Here is a 20,491-nt window from a genome sequence, read left to right as displayed (position 1 = left end):
AGGGTAGCCTCAATATTATAAACAGTTCTAAAAAAAGTAGCTTGCTCCCATTAAAATACAAAGATATGACTTGCGACCGATTTATTTTGCAGAGTATCTGATTAGGAACGATAGGACTACAGTACTCCAAAACAATATGCTTGGAAATTGCATATTGCGGGAAGGAAAGGCGGGAAGGACAGGCGGGGGAGGGGGCAGGGAGCAACAACAGTTAAAACCTCAACCCTAGATAAAACTCGGACATATTTGCAACGCAACACCATTCTTCCTTTTACCCCCACCGGGGTTCTGTGCAAGCGAGATGCCCCCAAGTTCAGTGGGAATTTGGGAGGGGGCTCCAAGCCCTTCCTTTGTCAGAGCCGAGTTACGTGGGAAAGACGGCCACCGAAGAGGACAAAGACCTGCAGAAGATGTAACTGGCAAAGGAGGGACAGGCACGGTGAGGGGGTGCTTCGTCTCCTTTTCATTATCAGGCCCTAGAAATGCCTGGTGAAGGGTTGCCCCAGCGCCCCGGAAAGCTCCGGAAAAATCCGAGGAAAGCACCTTTGTTCTGTACTTGGTTTGCAGGACGGCGAGCGTGAAAGATGTTCGCCTTCTGTGATTTACTACTTGCTGATTCCACAGATAACTAGGCAGGACCGTGGCTCATTTCGAGACAGCTTGACTTAAGCGATGTCCGGATGGATTCCTACGGACGACCTTTGCACTCAGGTTTTAAGTCATCAGTTCTAGGTACGATATTGTCAGGCCTCTGTAAAACAATTAATTTACAGTCACTAGGCCGACAAACTTTAAGGCTGTAACACCAAATTGCTTTCAGCCCTGCTCACTTATTCATGTTGAAAACGTCACTCGTTCAAGAAACTTTACTGCATTAAAAAGGCCCGGCAGGGCCGCTCCTTTGGGGCGAGGTATTGGATGTAGCTGGCAGCCCTCGCGGGCAAGCCGGGCTGCTGGAGATCGATGTCAGAGATCGGACACCTAAGCGTGGCTGCTGGGACTTGGGGCACGACGGGGCTTTGTATCTTGTGGATTTCGTTCCGCCTGGCGGTGCGTCAGGGCTGACCTGGCTGGAGCAGCAGGTGGTCGCTTCAGGAGCCCCCTGGCAGTGGTGTGCGTGCCACAGTGCAGTTGAGCTGAATCCTTTGGGTGCCCCCAAGGAGAGGGCGGCAGTGGCCCCCTTGATGGGGAAGTTGAGGCCCAGCTGGTCCCAGGAGGACGCGAGATCCTTTGGCTGAGATGGAAAGAGTGAGCGCGGGCGCTTTGACCCGGCCTTTTTCAAACGTCCCCTCTCCCCCCCGCTTTTTCCGTGCCCCCCCGCCCCCCGATGTACGGGGACTACACCTTTCAAAATACCCAGCCACCCAACATGGGAATTCTGAGAGCTGTAATCCCAAGACAGGTAGAAGAACTCTGTTCCGGGCCTCCTGCAGAAAAGGTGTCTGCCCCTGCGGAACTTCGTGAGGTTTGTCTACAGACCACGAAGCCAAATCCAGTTTCCCTGAGTTGCTGAAGGGGCTTTAGATTCTGCCTCTTCGGCCGTACAGTGCGGAGCCCGCTTCCTTAACAACGCGTTCTTGATTTACCGCTCTTTCCTATCCTACGCTCTTTATTTCGCGGAAAAATCTACTTAATCGCAACATTCAGGGGAGCTTAGCATGACCTCCCCGTAATTAAAAAAGGCAATAAATAAAATCCCGCGTTATCTTTTCCTCCTCAAAATGGTGGTGAGCCGCACCAGCCAGTTGTCCCACTTAGCGTTTGATCTTTTAATCTCTTCCCCGGGGGCGCGCCTTTCCCGGCCGGAGAAGCCCTCGACAGCCGCCAGCGCCGCACAGCCGCTCGGCAAAGTTTTCTTTGTTGCGGGTTCATAATGAGGCCACGAGCGTCGGCCTCTTCCGCGCCTGGCCCAGCGTCCACCCTCCGGCCGCATCTGACTCTTCCCCGGGCAGGAGCCCCGGTGATGCCAACTGCGCTTTGCTTCCGGACCGCTGACTAGGCGGAGAGGCCGGTCCCGCAGGCAACTCTACGGACCCCCCATCCACCCCTCTTTCCTCGGGAAGAAGTCGTCCTGAGCTGGAGGAAACTAGCCCCCGAGTACGCCTGCCGGTCCAGAGGAGTTCCGCTTAATTGTTGGTGAACGCGACGCCCGCGCTCAAAGCGTTGCTTGTGGAGGGCGACGCTTTGTACTTTTAATGCCGATTCCATGCGGGGAAAAGATCCCGCTCTGAGATTTAACGCGTTGGTAGATCGCAGCCCAAAAGCCACGAAGGAAAGACTGCATTGAAGTTTGGATGCTAAAGGGATAAACTTTAATTTGAAGCTAAGAGGCACTCCAGCTATGAATTTTTGCCACCTGAAACTCTGCTAGCCATATTCTTCTGCCAGCCCATTCATTCCAACCTAGGAGCTATTTCATTTTCTCACCCCCCCCCTTTAGCAAATAAAGTTTTCCATCCTACTTCCATCTCCTCCCCACCACCCATCTTGCCTCCCTTGCAACTTAGGCGCTCTGTTTTCTATGGCATTGCTCCTTCCAACTATTCTCAGTGACAAGGCAGGAGGATATGCAGTAATTCGGAAATTAGTGAAATTTTATTCTTGGTGGGGGCGTTGGATTAAGAGGCTGGGAGAGTGTGAAACAAGTCAACGTGTAATTGTATGATAAGGCTCTCACGAGGAATTTATTGGCCAAGTTGCTATTTCTATTCCTTCCTAATCTCGTTTAGCACATTCATTCTCTGCAATCTGTCTCCATAATCTTCTGTGACAGCATGGCAGCCAATAGAAGCATGCATGTTTGGAGAGAAGAGAAAATATGCAGAGGCGTGATAAACTGATGCTAATTATCCATATTTAGGACACCGAGTGCAGAAGATCAAGGTTTACAAATAACAAACTAGAGCCAGTGATGATGACTTCCTAGTGTGGAATATATTGTAGGGGACAAGATAAGGCCTTCACATGCAAAAGAGATTTATTGGTCAAAGGGTTCACCTTCCACTTTTCCACTTTTATATAGCAGTAAATTATTTAGGCTAAATTCACCAGAACATTACTCTTTTATTTGGCAATGTGCCATGACTTGCTCCTTCTTTGTGTCCTTTCAATGCAAATCCTTGTAGTGTAACATCAGTTGATAAGAAACAAATAATTGAAGTAATAGGGAATTCCCTTTAAATTGTGCATTTAAGATAGTACGGCAATCATAATCTAATTGGAGGGAGGGGTTGAGTCCAAAGGATAGAACAGAGAGCTGGGGAGGGATACAATAGCCAAAGTTGGCTATTCAGCCAGATTGGTGCCAGCAATATTTAAGAAGAAAAAGATGTGGGTTGGCTATAAGAAACCAACTTCCATTTTCAGGTGATTTTTCAGTTTTTTAAACTCAAGCAGCTTTTCACACCCATGGAAAAGAAAAGGAAACAGGTACACATTTAAATTTGGAAGTTACTACCACTTCCCCCCTTCTTTCTCTTTCCACAAATTGGCTACCTCCAAGATAACACAGAGATTCAGTTTGGAAACATTTCTGTTGTATGGTTGAGGGCTTACAAGGAGTAGTGATCTTAGTACTTTGCAATAATTGTGTCATACTTTTTCTAAAATGCTTTGGCAACTAGAGAACAGGTCTGGTTTGGAATAGCTTATGGGCTTGGGTAGGGTAGAGTTACTTCTTCTCTGAATGGTAATATTTATCACATTTTTATGTGGTATTTATTTTAATTTTTCCTTTCTTTTTAAAAAAAATCATTCCAGCATCTGGTTTTCACACCACTGCTCGTGTTTGATATTTCTGTTAAGATCTTTTGGTTTATTACATGCAAGCAATATGCCCTTGGCCACAGACTCAATGATAAAAGCCTACAACTAGATTCAACTCATACACAGGAAATTTATATCAGTTAATTTGGAAGACATAGAGCAGCAAGGGAAGTAAGAGGTTGGCATCTCCCACCTTATTAAAACCATTTTGCAGCCTGAGGTTAAATGATGGTATGGCTCTCCAAAATATTTTCTTGAGCCTAGACTGCAACCTCAGTGTTGATATGACTTAATAACATGAGCTATTTGTGTATCTTCACACAGGACAATTTTTTAAAAGGTGAGTAGAGCATTATGTGTTAGGAATACCTGGCTCAATACATACACATACCACACCTATAGTTTTGTGGGGAAAGGCACACAGTCTCTGTTGAAAATCTGCTCTCAACTGGGGGATTTGGAATGTCTCCTTGAGATAAATTTCAACCTATGAAATTAAGATCTTTGTAGAATTCTCAAGAAGAATTCTCACTGCTTAGGCTGCAGTGCTATTTTATTTTAAATGGCATATTTTTATTTGTATTTCCATTGATATGAAGGAAGTGGAAAGGGAATATTTGTTTCAACCAGGCCTTTAGGGTTTCTAGTCAGCCACTCCCTTTTCTCCTCTAAACCACACCATTATCCTGAACTGAGTATTGTTTCAGGTTCTCAAATGCATCATAACAGTATTGGAAATCTAATTGAGGAATCACAGAAAAACTGTCATATTTGCCCAAATGAGGAAAGGAAATGCTGCTCAAAATCAGGCTGAAGATCTTAACATTAAATTCTAGATGGTATTTAAGATCTAAATTATAAAAACTAAAACAGAGATAGCCATTATTAGGAAGTATTATTCAAATATTTTTCATTTCCTGGAGCATTGGCCAAAGTGAATTGAACTTATGGCAGTTGGAGTCCAAAACATCTGAAATGCAGAGAACCAGAGGTTGCCAACTCTCTGCCAGAGACCTGCAAACTTCTCAGGTTTTTTAATGGTCCTGGGCCCTGGTAAATGGCTGTACTTTAGACAGACACTCAAAATGAGGCTCCTGGAATCTGATAGGAATAGAAAAAAAGATTATAGCACCTATAAAAAAAGTGGTGATATCTTATCTGCATGTGTGAGTACAGAATGCAGTGTAGTGGAAGCAGTGTTGACTTCTGATATTCCAGATTAAGCTGGACAGCAAAGAAATGCCTATTTTACTCAAAGGCCAAAGAGGAGAGATTTGGGGTAAATACCAAAGACTTAGCAGAAGTAAGGAGTAATTGGCATTTAAAAGATTTTTTTTTTTTTTGATCTAGGATATCCATGACAACCTAGGATCTTGAGAGAGTTGTGTCTGGTTGCTTCAGTTGCATTCAGCTTCTTTCATCACACTATGCAACACAATGCCCAGAGTCACACTTGCTTCATTCACATGGCCTTCTGCTCCATCTACTCTCCAGTGCGTGGCAACCTGTGTTCATTCTGGCCACAGAAAGCTAAGTCAGCCCTCTGTGGAATCTCGAGGAGATAATACAAAGGGATGGTAATGAAGTTCCTTCATTCTATTAGATAGGAAATGTCCAAGTCTATTCAGAAGTAAAATCTAAGTTCATTGTCAAGTGATTTCCTCTACTTCAGATTCTCTCATGTTTTGTTCGTCATTGTGTTCTGAAAACTGTAGTTTCTGCTCATTTTATGACACTTGCTGTCCAACATTTCTGGTGGCAACAGGTTGGGGAAGGCTTCTCTGGATTTTGTCTGTTATTGGGAGGGTAAGTTCTTTAGGGGTTTCCACAGAGCTGAAAACAGGACACTAAATATAATTGGGAATATATAAATGAATTTCTTCCACTTACTTGTTCAATCATTCAGTTCCGCCCTTCCTAAAAATTGTATGTGAGGGAGGTGGTGTGAATTACTTACATGATCAGGAACTTTGAACAAACTAATTACAAATAAAAATCCCCTGACTATATTCTACATTTGCTTCACTCCTGATGCCCTCCAGGAGTGTGGAGATCATAACCTCCAACATTCCTAGGCAATGAGTTGGGCAAGTGGGGATTATAATAACCTCAGCTCTGTCTACTAATCACCTTCATTATGACCCCCTTTGTGTTGACTAGCTGAGAATCCCACTAAATTCCATGGCACATTCACTCTGGTATGTGTGCACAGTCTGAAAATAGCTTAATTAACACCATTAAATTGGAATCATATACTCACTTACCTGAGAGTAAACATAATAAGACTTACTTTTAAGAAGATACATATAAAATAGCATTACTAATCTTATTGATAACGAAATAAAAAGGCTTGTGGAAAAGCTAAAAGCACCTGATAACTGCATGAAACAGTCAATGTGGGGTAGTGATTAGAGTGTTGGACTAGATTACAGGAGTTTTGGGTTCAGGTCTCCTCTAAGCCACTAGTTATCTAAATCACTTTGATCCAATCACTCTCTCTCAATCTAGCCATCCTCACAGGGTTATTGTGTGGTTATTGTGTTCTCTACTGTAGCAGAGAACCACCTACTCCTGTTTGAACTCCTGAATAAAAGGCAGAATTGTTACAGACAATATACATGAAGATTTCTCTCCCCCCCACACACCAAAACAAGCTCTTGTTGCCAAATACAAGAGCAACGGATGGAGCAACTAACAATAATGCTGTCTGTCTTTTTTCTTGTGTGAATCTGAAAATAGATGGCTGAAACAAAGGAAGATTGGGATAGTCAGCAGTGGGTTTCTGGGTGAAATTGATAAATGCTAGAGCTGCAAATGAATTCCTTTACTAAGCATCAATATCAAGTAGGGTTGACCAGCTTTCAAACTTTGGGGATCTACTGGAACTCCAAGATCCATCAAAGGAAGCATGTACATATTCAAACAGACAGATACTAAGAATTAAGAAACATACATACCTCCCAGCTCCCTTTTTTCCACATAACTCTACAGTTTTCCATCCAAATATTCTTTTTCAAAAACCAAATTTAGAAAGGAAAGCCCTTTTAAAGATTTAGTAGAGAATTGGGGATCAGAAATCCTATTATAAATCACTCAGTACTCTATCAAGATTCTAGTGTAACTTCTATTCCTTACAAATGGGATTGGTAAGCATTACCAAATGGATTGCAGTAAAAAATAAACTAGATTCTGAAATTCCAGGACATGTTCCTTCCTTCCTTCCTTCCTTCCTTCCGAATAACCCAAAGATAATATCAAGGTTTTTCCATGAAAGCTGGGTCTGGCAACAAGATTTTTTTTTTTTTTTGAAAATAAACAACTACCCAAAATACAGAAATGGGGGGGGGGGGGGGAAATAAAAGCGAGCAGACATACTCAACCCACATAAATTCGTAACTAATCTTAAAGAATAATATAAATATTTAAAATATCCATATTCAATATTTCTGCCCAGCTGACACTTGCAGAATCAAAAATAAGCTACTGGGGGAAAACATTGTTAAGCTAATAAATGATGACCTACTTTGAGTAAATGTATTCTTCATTTTATATGTGTGTGTGTGTGTGTGTGTGTGTGTGTAGATGTATAGATAATTTTGCCAAAAAAACCAATAACCCAGTGAAATATGGCCTTTAATTTTCTGAAATGTTATAACAAACCTAGCAGTTAATAGCAGGAATTGTATCAGAACTTTTAATTGATTTGGCATTAATTATAAAAGATTATTGATTTTTTCTCAATTTCTTCAAATTTCTACCAGAAGGACTGGCTACTTGGATACTGCTACCAAAAATGGCTATTTTGTTTACAATCATGCTGACAGAGTCTGAAAATATTATAATTTATACGGTGTAATTTCAGCAGAATTTAATGTTCCCTGCAAATGATACTACTCATGGCTAATTCTTGTTGACTTGCTAAAATGGATTTCAAAGGAATTCTATTGACAAAGAGATCCAGTGAGATTCATCCCATATCTTTCCAGAGCTTTTTTAAAAAAATCATTCATGCTTATTATAATAGTTTTATGTAATATTGATGAGATTCCTTTACAATTAAATGTTTAAATGCTGTTAAGGGTCTTAAGAGTTAAGACCTAGATATTTGATAAAAGAATACATTTCTTACTTAATCTTATTATTTATTTAGATGATGTTACAGTATTGAAGTTCTGAGTCACAGTTATCATACATCATTACACTTTCTAGAAATGAAGAACAGCATAACTTTATCTTATTTAATATATTTGCATTCAACTACCCTTTCAGAAACAAGCTGGTTTTTCTCCATTTTATAGTAACAACACTCCTATTAGCCACATTAGGCTAAGGGATAGTAATTGATTGGTTTAAGGTAATCCAATGAATTTTATGGTTGATTGTGGATTTGAAACTGGGGCTCCCTGGTGCTAGTTTTGCATACTAATCACAAAGTACTATCTCAAATCAGTGTAAACTAAAACTGAATTAATGTCTATGCTGAGTACTTAGTTCAAATACTTATAGTTGGTTTTTTTTTACTCAGAGTATCCATATAGCCTAATGAATTAGCTCCCAAACTATTTTAAAAAAAACTGATCTATATTCCCACAGACCACTTTCTTTTTTTGCCTGATGAGCAAACTATATATCAAGCTCATGATTCAGTTCTGGCATTTGTGGGTAGAATCAGATTATACTTTTATTTGAAGCACAGCAGAACCATGCAGGCTCTACACTGCTCAGTGGATTAATGGTCTGAGTCAGCACAGGGCAGATTTCTGGTCTCTAATCAAGTATAACTGCATCTTCTTATTGAAGTCAGGTGTACTAGATTGTGTACTCCTATTTTGTAATAAAAAGGGGCAAGTTTGCAATCATTTGATAACTATATCAGAATGATAAATATTAAGCTATCACTGACCTAATAGCATAATAGATAAGGACTCCCCCTGCCATTATTAAAATCTTCAGGTGCTTCTGGACATCAGGTGCTGAATAACCTGGATTTATATTTCTTCATACTTTAAAAGATTTCTTATTTCATAGGGCTATATCAAGCCTTGAAATCCCACTGAAATCATAGGATGAGTTAATTAAAGCTGGATTTGAAAGAGACAATTTTAAGATCACCTCAGGAACATCATTTTTAGTATTCATGCATTTAGTGCCAATCACAAAGAACAAGTCATGTTCATCATATAACTCCCATCAAGTATAAGAACTGTTTGCACTAAAAGCTACTATATAGTTTGTGCTGATAAGTCCAATGAAGTCAAGTTCTGTTTAAGACGATTAGCATGTTGATGGCTAATTCATACATGAGAGTTATTTTTTGGTGCTTCAATTAAATGATGAGACACAGCTATGAACTATTCATATATGTAACAAATCTCACATTCTCCTTCTACCATCTCAAGTTCTAATAATAGGGTTGACTTACTAGGAGTTTCCTTGTACACTGTTTTGTACTTGATTTAAAAAAAGGAAGAATGCATTAAGTTCCTCCTAAAAATTCCTGAGTGGGGGCCTGAAGTTGGATTATGGTTTGCTGTACAGTATAATAGGGAGTAATAACTCTGAGGATAGTAGCCCTGTTAAATTGTACCACTGTTTAATATTAAGCCCAAGTTTGGGAACGCTGGGTATTATAGAAAGGACTAGAATTTGCCTTTATAGAGTTTCTGAGGTTAGCAACAGCCAAATCTAATCACAGAACTTTTTTATACTAACTACTACCTGTAGTAATCCAGTCAAGGAGTGATCTATCACACAACTATGTACAATTTTATTTTAGCAAAGTTTTTTGATTCACCTGATAGGCTGAATATATTACTTTGGTGAATAAGGCAGGTGATAAATTGGTTTAATAAATAAATGCCAAAGAATACTGTATGGGCATTAAGTGATTTTAGCAACAGCCTCCAAATTGTATTTAGTAATCCATTAAATTCCTGTTTGTATTTAGCCAGGTTAATGAGATATCTCTGGTACAAGGCAATAATTACTCACCTGTGGCTTTGGCATTGTACCAACCCATCTCCTCCTTTTCCCAATGTCTTGGGAACAACATTGGCTCTTCATTGTTACTGGATCTGTGCTTTGTTCCCTTCCCCAACTTTCCTCAGAAAGGGATTTATCCTGAGGCTGTGAGATTTGGATAAGGGAAGAAAAAAGACTTAATGGCCCTGCCAGGCTGCTTTAGGAAAGATGCTTGTGTGTAATTAAAGGCAACACACCTTTCTTCCCAGACTCCCCATCCCACAACCACCAACGTCCTTCAAAGTACTGGATTTTAATTTCAGACCTGTATTGGTCAGCCCTCAACGGAACCTTAGAATGCCTGTGTGCTCAGTATTCTGGAGTTCAGGAACACATTTAGAGCTGCCTGTTCAATTTTTTTCCTATATATGATGTTATTCTTTAAATCACATGATAAATGTTTTTACACCAGTTTCCCTTACATATGTACAATGGGTCTTCTCCTAAAGGGTGAATTTTTACTAGAAGAAAAATTGCTGTGGAGGTTATATTTTGGTAAAAGGATTTTGCCTGTGAAGATACATTCACACTATAATTTGATCTTGCAAACTTCCAATGTTAAATAAACATATAAGAAATAACTTCTAGTTATTTTTAATGAATAATAATTGCCTTATTTGCCTTAGGCAAGGATCTCTTAATAAATGGGAATTGAACAGGTAATGATCGATTTAACTAAATTCAACTCTACTTTAATTAAAAATTCATTTTGTTGTCCCACGTGATATGTCTATATTACTATTTCCAGAGGTTCTTTAAAATGTGGATTTTTCATTTTTTCCCTTAAATTTAATTACTGTAGCAAACAAGGACTTCAAAGTGCTTGGAACAAATACAACAGAAAGAGAGATTGTAATGAGCTGGCAGATTTCCTAAGGTGGAAGAATAGACTGTGCCACTTTTAAGTTTCAGGTGGGTGTTCTGGTGTCACATTGTTGCTGCTGTTAAATACTTGGCTATGTGAAAAACAAAAGAAAACAAAACAAACAACAACAAAAAAAGCAACCACCCATCTGTAAACAGCACAGGAGACTACAAGATTTCTCCCTGGTGTCCCGAGCATCCCCACTGACATCTGAAGTAGTCTACTCCACTCCATTGTTGTGTCTCAAAGGTCCACCATCTCATTTCGCTGCAGGAGTAGGCCAGGCCTCCTTATGGTGTTCTATTAGCATCTCTAATTGTCTATTCCCATTTTTGCTCAGTCTCAATTGTCTTTCTCTTGCAATGAAGCTAGAGGACATAGAACCAGTGTTTATGTAGGTGACATTTGAACAACCAACACTATGAACTGTGATTTTCTCTCCTGAGCACAGGCCAAGGCTGGGAAAGGAAAAAAGGAGTTCCTCATCGCTCCAGCACTGTATTTTTTTTCCGTAGTAAAAATTATGAAATAAGGGGTTATATTATTAATATTAATATTATTGGAATATGTTTTATTTCTGATTCCTTAGCTCTACCATTACAAAATCAGAAAGTCTGAAAAAGTATGGGGCACATTCTGTATTTTCCCAACCAGTTTGGCTGTGGTGAAATGGTGGTTTAAAAAAGTAAGCAACTGGTGTTGCATAAGCTTGGGAAAGGGTCACAAGAACAGCTGCCAACTCCAACTCCTATCCAGCAGGGCCCACAATTGAGAGCTGACACAGCGTATCCTACATGGTGGCAAGAACAATGATGGGGTTTGCTTGGCTTGAAAAGGCGGGAAGTGCTGGAGAGGCCTTCTTTGCACATCCTTCTGGCAAAGACTTAATTGCCTCAGCAAGTCTCCACAGATTGTGCTTTTGCTGCAGATGGTGATGGCCTTTGGTACAAGATAAATAGCAGCCAGGGTTGGAGTTTCATTTACCAAATAAATTTACTTCTCCAATGAAATTATCATTGTCATCATCATCATCATCATCATCTGTGAGTTTCCCAGAAAACTTCAATGAATTTCAGTCATAGTATTTTTTTATTATTATTATTATTATTATTATTATTATTATTATTATTATTTAAATTTCTCCCCCGCCCATCTCCCGCAATGGGAGACTGCATTTATTTTGCATGTGGTAGTTATTAAATCCAGAGATCTGGATTTGTTTTTCTTTTTTTAGTTTTGCATTTTCTCAGACAAGAGAGCAATGCTAGTTTCCCATACACACCCTTTTGTTAGTACCTCAATTATTTTTCCACAGATCTATGGAACTACTTGTGGTAATCTCCCCTTTTAAAAATTAGCTATTTTAGATGAGGTTAACAGTAGGGAGTACATCTAAGAGATCTCCTTGGAAGGAAAAGTTGAGTATAGGTAGTTTGTCTGCAAAAAGCTATCCCTCAGTTATAACAGCACCAATCAGTCTTAAGGCAATCTCCCCCAACCTGGCACTCTTCAGATGTACTGAACTACAAATCCCAGCATCCCCAGGCAGTGTGAAGTACATTCAATGCATCTGGAGGATGCCAGGTTGCAGGAGGCTGTTTGTAGGTGTCACTTGTTTTGTTCCCATTTGTTAGGTGCATCTTCCTACAGAAGGACAAAGGAATTGCAATTCCAGCCCTCAGCTTTTACTTGCTATTGGTGACACTGGCTGAGAATGTAGGGAGTTAAGACTTCACCAGCATCTTGAGGCCACAAGTTCCCCAACCCTGCCCATATCTCTGGAAACATGACAAAGTAGGATTTAATAAGAGATTATTATCTCTGTGATGTTTTGTCAGAGAAGACTGCTTCTTATATGCAAGCTATCTATGAGATTTGAGGATGGATTTAGGTGCAGAGGCATAGGCTGGGATACAGGAAGCTCTCATCCAAATGCCTGTTTCTTCACTTTTAGTCATGGTCTTTTGGTTCTCAAGATTGGAAGAAGGTACTGTACGCAAAAACAATTCTCTCGGAAAGTGCCAGACAAACATACTCTGTAACCGAGACCTTTTTAATGACTCTGAGAGAGTCAGTTGGTGGTGTGGTTAAAGGCGCGGAATTAAAGCAGAGACCGTGAGGTCTAGTTCTGACTAAGCATGGAAGCCACTGGGTGATTTGGGGCCAGTCATTCTCTCTCAGCCCTAGGAAGAAGATGGCAATGGCACTTCCAAAAATCCTGCCAGGAAAACTGCAGGGACTTGTCTATATAATCGCCCTGACTCAAGATACGTGAACACACACACACACACACACACAGACGACTCTGGCCTGGAGGCAGAAAGTTTATCTGACCTCCCCAATACACATATCCATTCTTCCCATTTTGAAATCAATGGCCCAGTAAATGATAGTCTATGAAAAAATCCAAGTACTGAAGCCTTCGGTTTCACTGTTAATTGTACTGCCATGCATGAAAAGTGTCAGTAGTGAACAGTATTCGGGACGGAGTCTGCTCCCTCAGGAAGGAATTGTTTTGCCAAGAGTACTGACAGTGCCCGGCTCTGCCCGAGGAAACCAGACTCCCACCGCCTAAAGATTGGGCCGGCCCCTGCGCCGCAGCTGCCAGTGAATTTCTCCCAAAATGGCCACCCGAGCTGTTCAGCTTCTTCTTCCCGCCAGAGCCGGCATCTTCCGGGCCCGCGCTGGAGCGCCGCGGCGAACCGCCTGGCCCCTGATGCGGTCCCCTCGCGTGCGCAGCAGGGGGCTCCGGTTTCACTTCTTGCTCGGCAGGCCGCTTACAGCGGTGGGAGCCATCAGCGGGCTTGGCGACCGGGTGATCGTAAATAGGTTTGACTAGCCGCTGATCCCGGGGTCAGAGCTCTCCGGTTTGCTTAATCCCACGCTCTCCAAACACCCTCGACCCCCTCTCCCTCCGCTTTTCGCACCGCTGCCTTGCCCTGCCCTGCCTCCAGCCCCTGCGCTCCTGCCCCCAGGCCTGAGTCACTCAAAAGAAGGAGCGCCGCTGTCCATCCGCGGAGAGCTAAGCGGCTCGCTACTTGCCTCTGGGGCGGGCCGGCTCAGTGAAAGGCTGGCGGTCCTTTGGAGGAGGGAAGGGCTTCCGAAAAGCCACTGAGGAGGGTCCCAAGGGAGGAACGGAGGGGACCCTAGAGGGAAGGGAGCACAGCCAGACTGCGGGGGATGGGCAGCAAAGGCAGGCCCAGAGTGAGGTGCGGGAGGAGTGATTGAGGAAAACGGGGAGCGCGTGCCTGATCGGGATTCAGCTGCGACGGCCCTGGGAACCCTCCTTTTCAATGGGATTACCAGCCCCGCCATTCGGCAGACTGAGGCGACGGAAGTGTTCGGTATCAAGAAGCAGTCGCAAGACTTATTTGCTGTGGCGGTGTGTTTCACTCCCGGGGAAGAGGAGGCCTGCGTGTGAAAGTTCTGCCTGATTTCCCCTGGGGGTTCGGCCAAAGCACTTCCTTGGCTCTGATTACTCTGTGGATTGGGGACGGGGCTGGTCAACAGCAACATGCGTGGGGCTGTCCCTGGTTACTCCCTGGGTGTGGCTGGAGGTCCCCTGAACTTGGGCAAAGGTACAGAAAAAGTTCCAAGAAATTGGCTGCAAATCAAGAGAATCCTAAAAATGAGTGGATAGTGAGGGTGGGTCTGGTGGAGAAGACAAGGGTCAGGAAAGAAAAGTGGTGAAGTTGGAGAACGTGACCCCAAAACTGGCGAAGGCACCGATCACCCTGGTCGTAGGCAGTCCTAGGACCGTCCCTCTTTCCCTGGCCATCAACCCCCTCTCGGCAAGGCTTCTCCGCAGCACTTGCCCCTTCGCCACCAGGCGCTTGTGGGAAAGGAGGTGGACAATGACGGGGGCGGGGCGGGCGATTACTTGAGATGGGAACACAGACGCTCTCAGAGACGAAGGAATAGGAGAAGAAAGGCAAAAGTTGAAGGCGGGGAGACCGCAGAAATGGGGATGCGAGAGGCAGAAAACGAAGGACTCTCGAGTGAACACCGAGAAAGAGAATCTGGAAGGATGGACAGATCAGGCAGACCGAGAGAGGAGGAAGAAGATCCAGGAGGGTTAGCCAGGGTGCAAAGGGGATAGTGGCTTGGGGCGTTAGGAAATTCAACCCAGACAAGATCTACTGCATCGCATCCTGGCAAGAAATTCTGATGTCTCAGGAAAACAAAATCCTCTGATTATTACCCTGTTAGCCCGATATAACAACTTTCAGGCGCAGAATTTTGCCACGAGGAGGGCCAGAGAGGATTACGCTAATTGCTAATGATGGAAATACATCATCGACGTTTACTGCGCGCCGAATTCAGCTCCTCTTTTCTTCTTCTTGGCGGTCTGATGTGGCCGGCAGGGAAGGCTGGGAAAGGGCAGATCGGTCGCCCCTCCCCTCCCCTCCCCCCCAGCGCTCCGGCTGGGGCTCCATTGTGCGCTTTTCACGGTTCCCTAAGCAGATCTCAGAGTGTTCCCACCTCCCACTTGGCTAAGATAAGATCTGAACGGGCCAGAAAGCACGGGCAGGCGGTGGCCCCTGGCCGCCCAGCCCGCCTCCTGCTCCCCTGTCTGACGGAGAGGGCTGGGGAAGGGGCTGCTTGAAATTCGACTTGAGGTTGTCCTTGGAGCAGCGCTGCAAGTTCTCATCAGTCCACGGAAACGAGTTGCCGAGACCGCCCTCCCCGCCCTGCGTCCTCCAAAACAGCAAAGAGGCTCAGATCTACCTGGCAACGCTGGATTTGTTTGCGGGTTAGGTGTTGCGCTTTATCCTTGCGTTGGGGTTTTGACCTCCTCCTCCTCCTTCTCCCGGATGGAGCGCGCGAGAGAAGCCAGCCGGGGGGATATTGTTCTCATTCCCCACTACGGTCCCGAAGCGTGGGTATCCGAGCTTCTCAAGCCATCGTTCCTCACGCTTCGTTGCCACTAAGTCCATCTGGAATAACGTCCAGGTAGCACTGAAGAAGCAGCCTTCAGTACAAAGAAACCCACACAGGTGGTTTTAATAGCTTTGTCAGTCAAACTGTAGGGTGAACAATTCTGCATTTCCAAAGGAGAAATATTTAAAATTAAAACAAAAATCATTTACAATTTAGTTTAGTTGGCTATGTTCAATCATTCAGAAATAGAGAGGGTAATTTAATTTTTTAAAAATCCTTATTTCTAACTTTATTATTATTATTATTATTAGGATTCATTCTATGAGGATTAAGTGACTTGTTTCTGCACAGAAATATTTTAAAAATAAAGAGAAATAAAATAGAAACAGACACAATTTTGTTCAGACACAAACTGAACAAATCTAATAAAGATGATATATTTTTTTTCTCACACCATGACAACTAGCAATATAGGGACACAGTGCAATTAAAATGAAGCATTTTCTGATCCAACTGATTGTAGTTGGGCAAGCAAGCAAGCACACAATTATTTCCCAATGAATTTTTAACACACTTAACTTTGGTCTGGATTGTCTCTCTTAGTAATACCAGTAGTTGCAGTAAAGGTAAATGTTTTAGGGGTGGGGGGGGGTATATTTGAACAGGGAGGTTAATTGGAATATACTAATAGTACCACAGATGTTATTATAACACCCAGAGCTAATACTCAGAACAAATGATTTGAAATATCAAACCTGAAGCCAGAATATGGAGGTAGTCCATTTGGCATTTAACCTTTCCCCATCCACTTCTTCCCTCACCTTCCTCCACCAGTTTCTGGAGTGATTTACATGCAAAGGGAAATGCAAATTTCTTTCTCAAATGCTAAGAGGTTTATTACATTTCTCTACAAAATCAGATCTGGGTTTGACAGCTGCCAATTTAATGAACTGTAGCTGAAGATCCTCACTGATTATTTGCACAGATTGCAAGCCTGGATGGTGTGAACAGGTGTATTGAAGTAAAGGTGTAATTTTTGGAATGTTTCTTCCTTCCTCTGTTTTCTCAACCAACACAGTGAAAAGTTGCTGGGAAAAAGAAAGCGCAGACCAAGCACCAGTTGGATTATCCAGAAGAAACAGCCTTCTCTTGACAGAATCTCAGTTGGGCAAATGACACACAGGTCTATTGATGTCACAAGAGTACTACTTCAAAACATTCATCTGCAGTATTGGGGCATCAGAGGAAAGTGTGTGTGTAGGGGGAGGGGGTAGAATTAATCAGTGATCAAAATTGTACTGAATAAAATAAGCAAGCAAAATGGAAATATATTTTATTCCCTTTTTAGAAACCAGTAATTTAAAAAACAAACAAAACAAAAAGCCCCAATCCATAAAGAGAAGGAATAATTTAAATGAAGATGGATATTACTTAGACCCGTAAAACAATATAATGTAAGCAGTTTCTAAAAGAAACTGAAACAGTCAGCTCTTGCGGTCTTTAACCACATTACTTCAAAATAAATGACGCTGAAACCAGAGGAGCTTACTTCTAGAAAATGTGTGTGGCCTCTCATCTGTCAAAGGTTTTACTCTGGAATAAACTGGCACCCACCCAAAGATTTCATAAAGATCCAGTAGCGGTTACTTCTGAGTAAGTTGTTTCAGGAACTGCAGGCAATGGATACAAATAAAATAAATTAAATATTTGCTTTATCCACTATTTTTCCTCTGGACTTCATTGCCCCCCCACCCCCCAGTCTATTAACAGGCATGATTTTCTTAAATGTTTTTCTTTTTCTTTTTTTAAGCTGAAGCAATAATTGTAATCTGCAGCCTAAACTTTGGCTTTAGTATTATGTCAAGTTTAATATCTAACTTCATATTAGCCATGGAGGAAGTCACTTTAAATTAAAAATTGAAACATTAAACAACAGAAATGTGTACAACAGATATTTGTACAAAAAATATATATTATTTGAATGTAACAGCATTCACGCTTCAAACAAGTTTCCTTGAAGCTCCCCCAGAAGATCACTTTGCTGGGGCAAGATAGAAACCATTTTTTAAAAAGTTAGCTATCCTCCATCGTGCTTCAACTCAATCAATATTCATACAAGAAACTGTTTTTCATCTAAATACCATAAAGCACAGTGTGGAGTAAAAGAAGTTGGGAGGTGAGGGAGGGAGTTGCACTGTCCAAACTTATTTAAACACTGGTGCTAACCAAAGAAATAGAAGTTAGCTAGCCAAAAACCTCACTTCTGTTTACCTAGGCAATTACATAAATTAACAAAATAAATGAAATATACTATGGAAATGATTTACTGCATTGCCTTCCTTAACCATACTGCACAGATATTAAAATAATATCCCAAACCTACACCACTTAAAAAAAAACAACCCACTTTCCTCCCTTTGCTTTTTAAAATAAAAACCATGGAAGTCTATCCCAAGTCAGATTTTTGTTGATACTGATTTTTTCAAGTTATATTTATACATACAATGTGTCCAGTTTCAAGACATGCCATGAATTAGTACATTTTGGATCACCTGGTTTCAATCTTATTTTGAAATTGATTTAACTCAGAATCAAACTTATCTTTAGATTTTTATTTGTTTTCTTCTTCAGCGAAAATGCTTTTTAGTAAACTATATACACATTTATGAATTCCCTTATAATGCCTAAATTAATTAAAATTATTCCACAATGCATTTACAAGAAAAAATATAAAAAGTTAACAAAAGAAAAATGAAGACATAAGAAACATTTACAAAATTCAGAATATTGTTCTTGATCATGAAACAAACCCCTTATAAATAAACAAAACCAAAAGAACCCCGCTTGATAAGAAGTACCCCCAAAAGTTTTAAGATGGTTCTGGACTTTTGTTTTTCCTTTAATTAGGCAATAAAAAGTCTTCACAAGAAGTTGCCCCAATGGCGACCAGTTAATGCTTCTGAATGGCAAAGAAGTTGGCATCACCTAAACCTTTGAATTATTAATAATAATTATCATCATTTTTTCTTCTCTCCCTGTTTCTCTCCCCATTCCCGTACTGCTTAGTAAATAAAAAGGCTATGTGGTTCCTGGGTGAATGATAAATACTGTACAAAAGAAAAAAAAACCTCTCAGTTAAAACACAGTTCGTCTAAAACAACAACAACAGAAGGAATAATAATAACAATAATAATAACAACTCCCACCGGTTTCAGAACCTAGTTCTTTGGGCTGAGGGGAGACATGAGAAGGAGTTAGCATTACAGCAACCTGTTACCTTTTCTCTTCATTATCCTTTGTACTATGAATGTTTGTTATAATAATAATTATTATTATTACAAGGACTTCAAAGCATTGCCCTCGTTCTGTACAAAAGGGTTTGCGGGGAAGAATTGGGAAAAGGGATGGCGCAGAGGGAGCCAGCCCGCTCCAAGGAGCACATCCCCTTTGGCGGGAGTGGCGGCGGTGGCGGCGTCCATCCTTCGGTCCGTCTCAGATGTGCGTCAAGGGCACGGTGCCATTCACCCCTGTGCTGGTGCCCTGATAGTGCTGGGGTAAGGAGTGGAGCCGGCTTTGGGCAGCGGCCGCAGCTGCAGCGGCGGCGGCGGCAGCTGCCGGGTCCCCTCCTTCGCTGCCGGGCAAGTACATACTGATCATTTCGCGCAGGTCCCCGGGACAAGGGGCCCGTGAGTGCGCTGAGGTGACGGGCGGGCTCACACTAGGCTCGGATTTGACCAAGGATCCCAGCGCGCCGAGAGCTCCTGACGAGGCGGCCGCGGCGGCGGCCGCGGCCGCGGCGGCCGCAGCAGCCGAGTTCTGATGTGGCTGAGCGCCGTAGGAGATGCCGCCGTAGGCCGACGGCGAGGCGCTCATGTAGCCCTGCGAGTTGGAGATGGGGCTGTACTGGAGGGCGCCCATATCGTAGCGGTGCATGGGCTGCGGGTTGTGCGGGTGCGGGTGATGAGCGTGGGCGTGCGGGTGGCCACCACTGCCTGGGTGCTGGCTATAAGCGAGCTGTGCCTCTTGCATCATCGCCGCCGCCGCTGCTGCCGCCGCCACCGAGCCCGGGTACGCGCCGTTAGCCCAGCCGTTCATGTGCGGATAGCCCCCGCCTGCGCCTCCACTGCCTCCGCCGCCGCTCCCGCCACCCCCGGGGCCACCTCCACCGGGACTCTCCAAGCGCTGGCCGACGCCGGCGGGGCTCACACCCACGCCCATGGCTACCGGAGGGCCACCCCCGGGACCGCCGGCGCCGAGCAGCCCGCCGGCCAGCGAATATTTGTCCTTCTTTAGCAAAGTCTTGGTCTTTCTCCTGGGCCGGTATTTATAATCCGGGTGCTCCTTCATGTGCAGCGCCCGCAGGCGCTTGGCCTCGTCGATGAAGGGTCTCTTCTCCGCCTCGGACATGACTTTCCACTCCGCGCCCAGGCGCTTGGAGATCTCGGAGTTGTGCATCTTGGGGTTCTCTTGGGCCATCTTCCGCCGCTGTCCCCGCGACCAAACCATGAAGGCGTTCATGGGCCTCTTGACTCGGTCTTGGTTGGCCTTGGGCCCCCCGCCGCCGCCGCCACCTCCGCCGCCGCCGCCGCCTCCTCCCGCACCGGCTTGGCCCGACAGGTTGGTGGTGACCTGGGCTCCACCGGGGGAGTGCATGTCCGCCTCCATCATCATGCTATACATTCACGCAGTTTGCTAGGGGCCACCAGGCTCCACAACGTCAAAACATAGAGCCGTGCGTCTGGCAAGCGGAGGGGCAAAACGAAACACACGCGAGCGAGCCCGGGAGAAAAGAGGAGGTGCCGAGGCGCAAGAAATGGTATAAGAGTGCACTGCGACGATCAAAGGTGAGGAGGAGGAGGAGGGAGCCCCCAAGAGTCTGCCTGTGGGGGCACTTCGGTCGGTCCCCGTGAGCTTGAAGAAGGAAGGGAAGCGCGCGCGCGGGAATCTCCTCAGGCGAAA

At 43.5% G+C, this 20,491-nt stretch overlaps 1 protein-coding gene across 2 annotated transcripts; it reads right to left on the bottom strand.

Annotated features, from left to right (window-relative positions):
• Positions 1–19,024: 19,024 nt before the first annotated feature.
• SOX1 (SRY-box transcription factor 1) lies at positions 19,025–20,212 on the bottom strand. Of its 2 annotated transcripts, XM_088136629.1 has the most exons (2): positions 19,693–20,212; positions 19,025–19,650 (listed from the first exon to the last, which is right to left on the bottom strand). In XM_088136629.1, exons 1-2 carry the CDS (start codon positions 20,210–20,212, stop codon positions 19,025–19,027), a joined length of 1,146 nt encoding a protein of 381 aa, XP_087992755.1. The 2 variants fall into 2 exon arrangements, with proteins under 2 accessions (XP_087992755.1, XP_087992753.1); XM_088136627.1 differs by having other exon boundaries at positions 19,025–20,212.
• Positions 20,213–20,491: the final 279 nt, after the last annotated feature.

The sequence above is a fragment of the Python bivittatus genome, unplaced genomic scaffold (assembly GCF_059951505.1).
Source record: "Python bivittatus isolate LINGU-HERP-01145 unplaced genomic scaffold, Pbiv_v1 ctg000060_np1212, whole genome shotgun sequence".
In the NCBI taxonomy this organism is placed as follows: domain Eukaryota; kingdom Metazoa; phylum Chordata; class Lepidosauria; order Squamata; family Pythonidae; genus Python; species Python bivittatus.
The sequence above is the reverse complement of the archived record's forward strand: the minus strand, read 5'-3'. Positions and strand labels throughout refer to the sequence as shown.

Coding starts and splice junctions, on each gene's coding strand:
- SOX1 (XM_088136627.1), bottom strand. CDS start 20,212: ATGTATAGCATGATGATGGAGGCGGACATGCACTCCCCCGGTGGAGCC.